General features: G+C 46.7%; 1 protein-coding gene across 1 annotated transcript; it reads left to right on the forward strand.

Moving 5' to 3' along the window:
• Positions 1-6377: 6377 nt before the first annotated feature.
• Positions 6378-12221, forward strand: BIRC5 (baculoviral IAP repeat containing 5). The gene is made up of 4 exons (XM_068531302.1): positions 6378-6547; positions 6791-6900; positions 8790-8907; positions 11980-12221. Exons 1-4 carry the CDS (start codon positions 6437-6439, stop codon positions 12067-12069), a joined length of 429 nt encoding a protein of 142 aa, XP_068387403.1. The 5' UTR covers positions 6378-6436; the 3' UTR covers positions 12070-12221.
• Positions 12222-13574: the final 1353 nt, after the last annotated feature.

Raw genomic sequence — 13574 nt, forward strand, 5'->3', positions numbered from 1 at the left:
CAACATTACCTCATACTCACAAAATGACATGTTTCTATGTGTGCACACGAGTGTGTGAATGCAGAGAAAAAGTTTGGGGAGGCTCCACACCTAACACCTCTGCTGCCCTCTGGGGAGGGAAGTGGCATTGGGAACATGAGGAGGGGGTCTTTTTGGCTTTATCTGGATTCTTTGGATCTTTTAGGATAAGAATGTAATGAGGCAAAAAAACCCTAATGGGACCTAATTACATTTAAAAGCTGTTGCACAGCAAAGAAAACCATCAACAAAATGAAAAGACGACCTACTGAATGGTAGAAAATATTTGCAAAGGATATGATCAGTAAGGGGTTAATATCCAAAATATATAAACAGCTCATACAACTCAACATCATAAAGACAGACAAGCCTATTAAAAAATGCACAGAAGAACTGAATAGACATTTTTCCAAGAAGATATACAGAGGGCCAACAGGTACATGAAAAGATGCTCGGGCTTCCCTGGTGGCGCAGTGGTTGAGAATCTGCCTGCCAATGCAGGGGACACGGGTTCGAGCCCTGGTCTGGGAAGATCCCACGTGCCGCGGAGCAGCTGGGCCCGTGAGCCACAATTACTGAGCCTGCGCGTCTGGAGCCTGTGCTCCGCCACAAGAGAGGCCGCGATAGTGAGAGGCCCGCGCACCGCGATGAAGAGTGGCCCCCGCTCGCTGCAACTGGGGAAAGCCCTCGCACAGAAACGAAGACCCAACACAGCCATAAATAAATAAATAAACAAATACTTTAAAAAAAAAAAAAAAAGATGCTCAACATCACTAATCATCAGGGAAATACAAATCAAAACCACAATGAGGTATCACCTCGCACCTGTCAGAATGACTATCATCAAAAAGACCACAAACAAATGTTGGCAAGGATGTGGAGAAAAGGGAATCCTCCTACACTGTTGGTGGGAATGTGAATTGGTACAGCGACTGTGGAAAACAGTATGGAGGTTCCTCAAAAAACTGAAAATAGAACTACCATATGACCCAGCAATTCCACTCCTGGGTATATACCTGAAGAAAATGAAAACATTAATTCGAAAAGATACATGCACCTCAATGTTCACAACAGCATTATTTACAATTGCCAAGATATGGAAGCAACCTAAGTGTCCAACAACAGATAACTGGATAAAGAAGATGTGATATATATATACACACACACATATAGACAGAATGGAATACTACTCAGCTATAAAAAAAGAATGAAAATTTGCCATTTTCAGCAACATAGATGGACTTGGAGGGCATAAGTGAAATGAGTCAGAGGAAGACAAATACTGTGTGTTATCACTTATCTGTGGAATCTAAACAGTAAAACAAATCAGTGAATATAACAAAAAAGAAACAGACTCACAGATCCAGAGAACAAACTAGTGGTTACCAGTGGGGAGAAGGAAGTTGGGAGGGGCAAGATAGGGGCAGGAGATTAAGAGGTATAAACTATTATGTACAAAACAAATAAGCTACAAGGATATATTGTATAGTACAGGGAATATAGACAATATTTTATAACAACTATAAATGGAGTCTAATCCTTAAAAATTGTGAATCAGTATGTTGTACACCAGAAAGTCATATAATATTGTAAATCAACTATACCTCAATACAATTTCAATAAATGACTCAGATAAAAAATATGCATACATATATACGTGTGTATATGTGTGTGTGTCTGGAGAGAGAGAAAGGAAGAGAGAGAGTGAGAATGATAACAGAAATAGGCAAAAAGTAAATAGAATATCTGAATAAAGGGTACGTGAGTATTCCTTGTACTATTCTTACAACTTTAAAAATGATAAAATTACGGAATTCCCTGGTTGTCCAGTGGTTAGGACTCAGTGCTTTCACTGCCGGGGCTCAGGTTCAATCCCTGATCAGGTAACTAAGACCCCGAAAGGCAGGTGGTGTGGCCAAATATATATATATATAGATAAAATTAAAAGTTACCCAAAAGTTGTGACATTAAAAGAAGAGAAGTCAGCAGTGCCCCCTGGAGCTGGAGGACTAAGGATGTGAGAGGCGCCATCCACCCATCCCTGCAGCTTGGGAAATGTGTTCAGAACACCCTGTTTCCACACAAAAAAAGGACACAGATTTTTTTCCCTAGGCAGCAGATTACCTTTGCTGGAACACATGCTTTGAAGAGGGAAAGGGGAAGTTTACCCTGGGGTCCACCCACCCTCACCTGGTTTTTCCCTACTGTCCTGTACGTTTGTCACCGTGGTGGCCCTGCCCCTGGACCCGCTGGAAGGCAGCCCTCCAGGACCCCCAGGTCTGGGTGGTCAGCAATGTCCTCGGGGACTTAGAGCTCCTTCCCTTCCCTGTCCCTTAGTCCTTAGAGCCCATCTGGAGTTTCCATGTGGCGTCTGAGAGTTTTATAGAGCCCTATAAAACTCTCTCTTCTGACTTCGTGGAGCAGGCAGGGCGTCTGCGCCCCCTCTGGTTACCTAGCACCCAGCAGCTGCTCATGGATCAGTTCCTAGAGCCTGGCTTCCATCCTGGACTCCCTGTCCTTTCCAGACTTCTACCAGCGGCTCTGGGTCTCCGTTTATTGGCCCGTAAAAGGATCTGGCCGGAGCAGGAATAGGCAGACAGATAGAGGGACAGAACTGAGACTGCAGAGCTAGGTGCCAGCACATAAGGGAGTTTGGCATGATAAAGGTGGTGTTTCAAACCCACTGTACAAAGCTGTTTATTGAACAGACGGTGTGGCTGGATCTTGGAAAACATAAATCCAAACCTTTTCACACAGCTTCCAGGACACACTTTTGGAAGGATCAAAGGCCAAAAAAACCCAAACCAGAAAAAATCTTCAATCAATATCTTTCGTAAGTCATCTCAAGAGTGGAACGAACCTTTCTAAGCATGGCAAAAATACAAAAGATACCAACCAGATACAGAAAAGAGAAGTCAGAAAGAAAATGAGTGATAGATAAATATGACTGCATGAAAATGTTAAATTTCTGCAGGAAGAAAAAACCACGTGACAAACAAAAACCAACAAACTGGGTTGGGATGGGGGGACATGACTCATGAAGTCAAGTCCCTTATGTGTAAAAACTCTCTCCAAGCAATAGGAAACGTATCAGTAACCCAACAGAAAAGTGGGCAAAGATATGAACAGGCAATTCACAGAAAAGAAATTTAAGTGACTAGTAAATTGAGAAAAGAGGATCACCCTCCCTTGTAAACAACGAGACACAACCTAAAGCAAGCACATGTTTTGCATTCTCAGCTGAGCCAAGATCAAAACGTTTGATGTTTAGGCAGTGTTGTCCGGAAATGAGCTCTTAAGGAGTCAGAGAAAGTGGTTTCGATCTCACATTAACAAGGGGGACCTTTGACCCTAAAAACATAGCAACTAATAAAACCAACGCAGCCCGACCCTCCCCACCACCCCTGTGTGGATTTCTCTGTTAACGGCTCTGTGTTTTTCTCTCCCTACTCTGTTTCACAAAATTGCTCACAGTTTTCCTGTGACTTAAGCTGAGAAATAAATCCAAGCTACCAGCTTCTTATCCAATTCATAATGACAGTTACTGGTAGAACTGAACAAAACAAAATTAATATGGCAGTGGCTAAAACCACACATGGTAGGGACTTCCCTGGTGGTCCAGCGGTTAAGACTCTCCACTCCCAATGCAGGGGTCCCAGGTTCAAACCCTGGTCAGGGAACTAGATCCCACGTGCTGCAACTAAGACCCAGCGCAGAGAAATGAATAAATATTTAAATATTTTAAAAAAAGAAACGAACAAAAAACTGCACATGGTAAATGTCTTTACTAAAGCTGATATAAGCCTCAAGGTTTTTTTTTTAGCTACTAAATTTAGATGTTAAAAAATGGACCCCAGGGCTTCCCTGCTAGCGCAGCGGTTAAGAATCCGCCTGCCAATGCAGGGGACACGGGTTCGAGCCCTGGTCCGAGAAGATCCCACATGCTACAGAGCAACTAAGCCCGTGCGCCACAACTACTGAGCCTGCGCTCTAGAGCCTGCGTGGCGCAACTACTCAAGCCTGCGCTAGAGCCCGTGCTCCGCAACAAGAGAAGCCATGACAATGAGAAGCCTGCACACCGCAACGAAGAGTAGCCCCCGCTCGCCGCAAGTAGAGAAAGCCTGCGCGCAGCAACAAAGACCCAACGCAGCCAAAAATAAATAATTGGAAGAAAAAAAACCTTGTGGAAAAGACCTAATCAGTAAAATAAAAATTTAAATGGTAAAAGTTGGAATATGTTGGTGCCAAATAGAAAATGAATCACAGAAATACATTGACTTGATGGTGTTTAATCCAGAAGATATATATTTTTATTTATTTATTTATTTATTTATTTATTTATTGGCCACGCCACCAGGGATTGAACCTGTGCCCTCGGCAGTGAAAGCACCGAGTCCTAACCACTGGACCGCGAGGGAATTCCCTGGAAGATATATATTTTTATACAGATGTTATCAGTATTGATAGAACTCTGATTAAAATATCCTAGGATGAAAAAGGCAGGGTCAACATACACCCAGACAAGATGGCGAAGCAAACCGTGTCCTGGTCTGATGGTTGTGAGGACAGGTTGGCAGTATTAAAAAATGTTGAAAAGACACACACACACTTTCCCAGCAATCCTGCTTGCAGATGTTTATGCTACAGGCATAGTTGCACATGTTTGTGTGTCTGTTTGCTGTAGTACAATTCATAATAGCAAAAAAAAAAAAAAAATTGGAGATACCCAATGGGAAATTGGTTAATTGGAATTAGGGTAGACCATCCAATAAACACCATGCAGATATTATAAAACGGGTTGAGATCTCTAGGTGCTGATAAAGCTGAGATGTGCTGTTACCTGAAAAGACAGGATGCCAAGTGGTGTATGCACGCATGCACACACACACACACACACACACACCTGGAAGTATACATAGAAACTGCTGAAAAGTTTCTTTCTGCTACAGGTCTTGGGGGAGAGGAAGACTTCCTTCCCATTGCATGATTTTTGCTTTTACAGCATTGATGTGTCACTCTTACAGTAGAGGAAAAATGTGTTCACAAAAGTTTTGGTGAGACTAGATGGCCATAAGGTAATATCTAGCATTGATGTTTTATGATCTCAAAACAGTTTTGTCTGATCATCACGGTATCTATCAGGATTTGTTGCCAACTATTTGAAAATCCAGAAAGTTCACATAAAAATGCAAATTTGCCTTTGTGATAAATATATATTTGGTCTTTGTCCCCGATTCCTGACACACAGCTCCTAAAAAACCTTTGGAATCTCCAGAGTGATAGGAGCGTCTTTTGTTCTAATGAGCAACCCCTAGATGCTTCTGGCTGGGGCTGGTGGCCAGAAAGACCAAGCCTTCATTAGAAGCTTGGAGCTTTCAGCCCCACCCTCCCAATCTTCAGGGAGGGGAGAGGAGCTGGTGATTCAATTAATCACCGAAGGCCAATGATTTGATCAACCAAGCCTGTGAAACCTCCATAAAAACCACTTAAAGTCAGGTTCATAGAGCTGTTAGGCTGGGGCGTCTGCATGAGGCTAGGCACCAGCTACACAGGCCCGCTCTGAACCCAGTCTGGCTGTGCCTACAGGCAGGTGCCTGCTCCCTGGGCTCCCATTTCTATTATTCAGGCGGATTGTCCTGGGCTGTTCACTTCCTGGAGTCACATTCCAATCCCACCTCCCTGATAGGACACCCAGGTCTCCTGGCTGGAGGGCAGTGGGCATTGTTTCCACACATTGCTTCACCTCTGTTGACCCCCACCCGCACGTCTGTTTGGGGCAGGGACTTGGAAGGGATATCTAACTCCTGAGGAATTCTGGTGGAAAGGGAAGAACAAAGCTCCAAGGGTCAATTTCTGGACTTCCAGGGAAGCTTCAGTGAAAAGACTTGATAAAAGAGACGAGTGAACAGCTCACTCCAGTGACGGTGCAGGTTTAGCTGTGTACTTCATCTATGTGACATCTTTCCCCTGGAGGATGCGTGGCCTCTAGATGGACGTGCCTCAGCACATGTTCCAACCCAGACGGCACAAGGGCTGGCTGGGGAAGCTGGCACTAGGAGGTTCCAGGAGTGGGGTACCCACAAAAACAGTAAGAGTTTGCACGCTGAAAGGGCTTAATCCATTTGTGCTCGGCAGGTGCCACTCCTTGAAACTATCACGGGGACTTCGGCCCATTCTACACTCCTCTTCCTACCACTGTTTGCAAGTAGCTGGGATGGGAGTAAGCGCGGGGCGGGGTTGGGTCGGCGCATGGTGAGCAGAAGCAGAGACATGCGGCGGGAGGACTACAACTCCCAGCACACCCCGCGCCGCCCAGCTTCCCATTTCCCAGAAGGCCGCGGGCGGCGCGTTCCCGACATGCCCCGCGGCGGCCGACAACCGCCGGATTTGAATCGCGGCACCGCTCGGCGGCGGCGGGATGAGTGCCCCGTCGTTGCCCCCGGCCTGGCAGCTCTACCTCAAGGACCACCGCATCTCCACATTTAAGAACTGGCCCTTCTTGGAGGGCTGCGCCTGCACCCCGGAGCGAGTGAGTCCGCGCGGCCTCCCGGAGCCCCCAGGCCCGCCCCGCCCCCGCCCCTGAGGCGACCCCTCCCGCGGGCCCCGGCCCCTCTGTGGGCCCCCGGGGCGACCCCTCCCGCGCGCTCCGGCCCCTCTGTGGGCTCCCGGGCCCCTGGGGCGACCCCTTCTGCGGGCTCTAGCCCCTCTGTGGCCTCCCGGATCTCGGGGGAACCCCTCCGCTCTGGGGCCTGAGCCGAGCTCTCCTTTGCAGATGGCCGCGGCCGGCTTCATCCACTGTCCCACTGAGAACGAGCCCGACTTGGCTCAGTGTTTCTTCTGCTTCAAGGAGTTGGAAGGCTGGGAGCCAGATGACGACCCTATGTAAGTCCCTCAGGCCAGCCTCGCTGGGCTTCCGGGGTTCCCCAGTTCCATTGGGACCGTTTGTTTTGAGTTGGGCTCCCCCCAAAACATCTGAATTTCGAAGTATTATTGAAGGACCTGTGGCTTTCCAACCTCGTTTGTGCCCTAAACAGCTGCTGTAAAGGATGAGTCTCTGCTGGCACCTTGGTGATGCTTTCAACCTAATCAAATCTGATTTGGCCGAATGTCCTTCTGGGTGGACTGTTGAAGAAAGGCTCGTTCTTGTAGGTGCTTGATAGCTTTCAGGTTAGACAGAATACTGGAGCAGATCCTGTTGTGACCTAGGGATATCCAGGTGCCTTTCTTGTTTCAGAGTTTTTAAATCTGAAGCTTTTTTTTTTTTTTTTTAATAAATTTATTTATTTGTTTTTGGCTGCGTTGGGTCTTCGTTGCTGCACACGGGCTTTCTCTAGTTGCATCAAGCGGTGGCTATTCTTTGTTGCGTTGTGCGGGCTTCTCATTGCGGTGGCTTCTCTTGTTGCGGAGCACGGGCTCTAGGCGCGCGGGCTTCCGTAGTTGTGGCACGCGGGCTCAGTAGTTGTGGCACGTGGGCCTCAGTAGTTGTGGCAGGTGGGCCTCAGTAGTTGTGGCTCACGGGCTCTAGAGCGCAGGCTCAGTAGTTGTGGGACACGGGCTTAGTTGTTCCGCAGCATGTGGGATCTTCCGGGACCAGGGCTCAAATCCATGTCCCCTGCATTGGCAGGCGGATTCTTAACCACGGCACCACCAGGGAATCCCTGAAGCTTTATTGAACTATAATTCATACAGCACAAAAACCACCCCTTAAAGTAGTACACTCAGTTTTGTTTTAGATTTTATTCTTTAGGGCATCTAGTTTTCTTTTTTTTAATTGTGTGCATATATTCATACAGACAACAATATTCCCGTAATGTAATGCCACATTTTTCCCGCACCGTTTTTTCCCCTGTCAGAATCAATTGCTTCCACAGCTTGAATTTTTTTTCCCCTAGAGAATCACCGGAGTTGTTTCTCTTCTTGGCAAGAAGAGTGTTGCTGTTTTCCCTAATGTGTTTGCTCTCATGACCCAGTATTGACTGGGATGATATGGTGATCATACCAGGTATCACTGGGGAAATACTGGTTGTATTCTTGGGAGTGAATTTCCAAGTGCTGTAACATTTTCAGATTATAGTTACTATTGGCTGTCCTTTTGGAATTTGTGTGGCTGGGTGTTCCTTCCAGCCTGTTCTGGTTTTTGTTTTGGTTTTTTTTTTTGGCAGTGCCGCGCGGCTTGCGGGATCTTAGTTCCCCAACCAGGGGTTGAACCTGGGCCCCCAGCAGTGAAAGCGTGGAGTCCTAACCACTGGACCACCAGGGAATTCCCCAGACCGTTCTCGTTATAGCGCTATCCGCTTGCAGGGATAATTCCGAATGCACAGAATGATGGTATGAGGCAGAGGAATTCACTGGAGAAACTGGGTCAGTGGTGCCCTTTTTCCAAACCAACAGATTATGTAATAATTCGAGTGAAATGAGACAACTGCAAATGGTTCCTGGAGGATTTTAAGGGCTTTGATGTGTGATACCTTTGGATTTATACTCTGTAACACTTTTCCTACTAATTGCTTGAGGACTCCTGGTAGAATACATCAACCACAGGATATGGGTGGGGCTGGGGGAGTCCACGGAGCAAGAAGGTGCTGAGACGAGTTGTGTGGGGATGTGGGTCCTGGCCCTGGTTCCATCCACTTCAGACTTCACACTCTGCTCCTGAAGCAGAGCAGTGTGTGTCTGTGAGGGGGGCAGGGGGGCTGGTGGTAACAAACTCTTGCTTTTCTCCCGTTACCTGACTTTTCTCTGTTGACATGCTCATATGTTGCTTTTTCTAGAGAAGAACATAAAAAGCATTCATCTGGTTGTGCTTTCCTTTCTGTCAAGAAGCAGTTTGAAGAATTAACCCTCAGCGAATTTTTAAAACTGGATAAAGAAAGAGCCAAGAACAAAATTGTATGTATTACTGGGAATAAGAACCAAGAGCAAATCCTGTTCAGCATCTTTGGTACTAAACTCCCTAGCCCGTCACAAACACTGCACAGGCGCTTTTCCTCAGTAAGCACTTTCTAAGCCCTTCTCATGTGTGTGTGTGAGGATATAAAAGGATAGAAAAGCATCTGTCCTGGAGCGTGGCCTTGGGGTTGTGCAGAGAGAGAAACGTATCCCCTGAGTAGAGGTGTCCTCAGTGTGCGGTTACCTCTGGTGGTGGGACATGTGACGGCTAGTCTGGCATTTCTGCCTTTAGTGACAACTGAGATGGTAGCTCATTTATACGGGGTGTGTTCATGTGTTAGCAGTGGTGGGAACAGAGGGTTTGGGGACACAGAGTAGAGAGCATACTGGGAAAGGGGCATTATGTGTATTGGGAGAAAGAAGCACCAGTCCTACTGGACCTTGAAGGGATTTCTGCAGGCGAGCTTAGGCTCTTGCACAGGTGCACTGGGTTATTGGAAGAGTGAAACCGTGAGTCCACAAAGAGGCAGCTCCCAAGCAGCCTGGGCTGTAGAGAATTAAGGTTGCCAGAGAAAACCAGGACTCCCAGTTAAGTCTGAATTTCAGGTACACAAGGAGTAATTTTTTTGGTATATCTCACATTTTGTATGGCTGTTTACTAAAAAAATTACTCGTTTATATGATGTTCAGATTTAACTGAGCATCCTCTATCTTTTTGTGCTAAATCTGGCAGCTCTACAGAGAGTAAATATTCAGGTGTTTAATTTCTTTTTCGCAAAGCCCTGGACAGGGAGTCCAGATGTACCAGTTGTCTCTGCCACTCACAGACTTGGTGAGTTTAGGCCAGTCTTGGTCGTAGTTTCCTTGGTGTAAAATGGAGGATAGACTCCTGTGGTTTCTGAGGTCCTTTTCAGCTTGAAAATCGTATTCCTTTTTAGAGATCAATATAAATAATTCTGTCTAATATGGTACCTTTTAAATGCTAAGGACAAAAGTGAAAATTTTTTCAGGAAGTGAGAAGAAATCAGTGGTCAGTAAAGCGGTGTGTTCGATGGAGGTCTTGGGAACTGCAGTGCTGGAATTGGGAAGGGGGCTGGGGAGGGCCTTCGAGGTTAGGGGTCAGCTCATTTTCTGTGAAGTGCTACAGATGGTAAGTATTTAGCCTTCATGGGCCACAGAGTTTCTGTTAGAGATTATTCTTTCTTTGTTTTTTTCTACAAGTGTTTAAAAATGTAAAAAGCATTCTTAGCCATTGGGTTAAGAACGGGCCATGGGCTGGATGGATGTGTCCCACAGGGCGTAGTTTGCCAGTCCTGTTCTAGGTGAAGGACCAGCTTTGTGCACTTCAGGAACAGTTGTGAGAAAGCTGTGAGAAGTCCCCCAGATTATTTTAAAATGTATATATTTGGGGGGACTTCCCTGGCGTTCCAGTGGTTAGGACTCCGTGCTTTCACTGCCGAGGGCGCAGGTTTGATCCCTGGTCGGGGAACTAAGATCCTGCAAGCCACGCGGCGCAGCCGAAAAAAAGAAAGAAAAGAAAATCAAATAAAATTTAGAATTCAGTCCTTCAGTGGCACTAGCAGCATTTTATCTGCTCATTAGCGACATGTGGCCAGTGACTACTTTACTGGACGGTGCAGACAATTGAACATTTTCATCATTGCAAAAAATTCTGTCGGACAGGGCTGCTCTAGAGTGACACCCAATTGTGAGGTTTGTTGCAAATAATTTATCACCGATATAAAAATTCAGGTCCCCTTGTGTCCCTAGGCACATTTGCATGTGAATGGATGTGGACAGTAAGGTTTGGAGTCAGAGTGCAGGGGATGGGCATAACCAGAGGCCTGTCTGCTTCCCGCTAGAGCTCCTGGATGGCCCCTCTAGGGTACATCGCTCCTGGAGGTGGGATGGCATGTGGACCTCGACTGTACTGTGGGGTGGAAATAAGGTTGGGAGCTGATCTTTTAAACCATTTATTAAGTCAGTTATGGGATTGCAGCACACAGCTTTAAGGCAAACGTTTATCCAGGTGAGATAATTACGTGTTGCAGTTTACAAATACTGAAAACGAGGAACAAGTGTTGTTTGTCGTGATGCTGTGAATTTCTGAGACCCGGCATTTAACTGAGATGCTGCTGGTCAGTTCGACAGGACCGCTGGTCAGGCAGCCACCTGGGCCTGACGCTGGGCAGGTGCGCGGCTGAGGTAGAGCCGGGGCTCAGGGTCTGACCCTGGGGTGCACCACGTGCTGTCTGCTCCTGCTGCCGCCCTCTTTTGAAAAAAAGTTACCTCTATTGTTTTTCTTATTAGAAAACATTTAACCCAATAAAAGTCTATTGTTTGTTTTTTAATGTGGCAGAGAAATCAGAAGAGTGAAAATTAGGGAGGAGGTTTCTGGACTTGCTGATGTGATTGTCATTTGTCCCCCTGGAGAGAGCACTTAGTAGAATGAAAGGTTGGAAGCCAGATTCAGAGAGCTGCTGCAGGTGGAAGGTTTCTGTTTGAGGACCGCGCTGATGCTTGACAACGTCTATTTAAGTGAACAAGAGGAGGGGTCCGGACTTTCTGTGAGAGCTTCGGAAGCAACGTAGGGTAGTGGGGAAGAGCAGGGCTCTGCCACAGACTAGCTGGTAACCCTGAGCTGGATGCTACTCTGGACCTCGGTGTCCTCATCTGTGTCATGGGGATAAAGGTGGCGCCTACCTCATGGGGACATGGAACAGTGAGTGAGTTAGCGTGTGTGGAGCAGGTAGAATGGTGCTTGGTACAAGCAAAGCGGTCCATCAGTGTTTTCTATTATAATTATTGTGGGACAGCTCAAATGAGAGCTAGTTGAGGGGAATTCCCTAGCGGTCCAGTGGTTAGGACTCGGCGCTTTCACCGTTGGGGCCTGGGTTTGATCCCTGATCGCGGAACTAAGATCCCACAAGCTGAGCGGCATGGCCAAAAAAAAAAAAAGACAGAGAGAGAGAGGCAGATGAGGTGAATGAGGATATTTACCCCATATAGCTGGGCATCTCTATTCGAGCATGCCTAGAGCTTCAGTTTCATTTGTCTATTCTTTATTTCCAGGCAAAGGAAACCAACAATAAGCAGAAAGAATTTGAAGAAACTGCAAAGAAAGTCCGCTGTGCCATTGAGCAGCTGGCAGCCTCGGAGTGACGCCACCCCCACCGTCACTGCCCCACAGGGACACACACACACATCCTTTCCAAGGCACAGCCCTCAGCGTTACCAGCTTTCCTCTGGGGCCTCTTAACTGTGCCTTAGGAAAGGAGAACATCAACATTTTGAAATTAGAATATTTACCCGTATTTTTGGTTTTTTTCTTGAAGGCGATGCCAGGGGCTATTTTTGTTGTACAGCTGGTGCTAAGTTCAGTGACAGATTCTCTCTTTTCTCTTTGGTAGTTTTTGCTTTATTGATTCCTGGACTTAGCAGGGTGAGGGGAGAAGTTTGTCCACGTGGGTAGAGCCCTTTTACAGTGACCTGTCTGGGCTTCACACTGACGACTGGCTGTCCAGCTGAGATGTGATGCGTGAATGCGATCATTGGTCCATTGTGACTGGACAAACAGGATTAAGGATGCCATTTTAAATTTCATTTGCGTAATAATCTCCATTTATTGTGTGCACTTCTCATGTTCCGGGTGCTCTGTATTATCTCACGTTGACGTCTGCAGGTCCTGTGACCATACCTTTTTACCCCATCAGGTCTGTGGTGTCTCAGCAGCTCCCTTCCTCCCAGGTGGATTGTACAGACCCATCCCTGCCACGCCTCTGAAAGTGCCCTGTGTGTGAGGCGTTCCTCGCCATCCCATCTTGTGATTTTCAGGTTTACAAGAGGGAACTATGGGATTAGACCCTAGACTCTGCCTCTGGACTTGATCTGTGTAAGAGCCCTTTCCATGGCTGTAGCATGAGCGGCTAGGTGGGTGGAGGGGATGCAGAAGGACTGATGTCTTGAGAGTAGAGCTGGCCTCTTGCTTTTGAGGTCAGCTGAAGATACTTCTTCACCTCCAGTGGCACATGGAAAGTTTGCAACGTTTCTCTATAGTAGACGAGGAGAAGGTTGTCCTTTGTGCCAGACAAGGAACTTTCCAGAAGCCTGGCTCACTGCTTCTTCCTCTTTAGTTAACAGGGCACACAGAGGGGATTCTTCCTGGGAAGTTTTGCTGTGGACCAGCTGTCATCCATGGACACAGCAGGCAGGGGTGGGATGAAAAATCCAAGGAAGGAGTTCCTGTTCTTAATATTTCTAATACTCTTCAAATAGCTACTTCCCATTAATGATGCGGATTAGGCAGCTGATAATTCCGCTGTCTTTCTAATGTGAATCTTCCTCAAGGAATAAACTAATTTAAAAAGTGGATTGGAAAACCTCTTTGGGGGAAACTTCTTAAAAAAATAGATGAGTCATTTATGTTGTTTGCAGTCTTGAAAGATCACAAATTCAGTGATAATTGAGTTTCAACAGCAGCACGGACTAAGCAGAGAGTTGGGGCAGTTGTAAAAAAGGCATGTGGGGCACCCACTCCGGGCCCTAACTGTGCCCTCTAACGGTGTGCTTGCCTTGTGGGCTTGGGACTGGCGCCTGTTGAATTGGAGCTGCAGTTTCCTCACCAGTAATGTGGGGATCGTAGAACCTTGTTGCCTCAGCTGGCTTTT

This window comes from Eschrichtius robustus, chromosome 20 (genome assembly GCF_028021215.1).
Source record: "Eschrichtius robustus isolate mEscRob2 chromosome 20, mEscRob2.pri, whole genome shotgun sequence".
Taxonomy (NCBI): domain Eukaryota; kingdom Metazoa; phylum Chordata; class Mammalia; order Artiodactyla; family Eschrichtiidae; genus Eschrichtius; species Eschrichtius robustus.

Excerpts from the sequence above, each read along its gene's own strand:
- BIRC5 (XM_068531302.1), top strand. The coding sequence starts at position 6,437 with ATGAGTGCCCCGTCGTTGCCCCCGGCCTGGCAGCTCTACCTCAAGGAC. Across the intron at positions 6,901-8,789 it reads GAGCCAGATGACGACCCTAT|AGAAGAACATAAAAAGCATT; the intron begins GTAAGTCCCTCA and ends TGCTTTTTCTAG. Across the intron at positions 8,908-11,979 it reads AAAGAGCCAAGAACAAAATT|GCAAAGGAAACCAACAATAA; the intron begins GTATGTATTACT and ends CTTTATTTCCAG.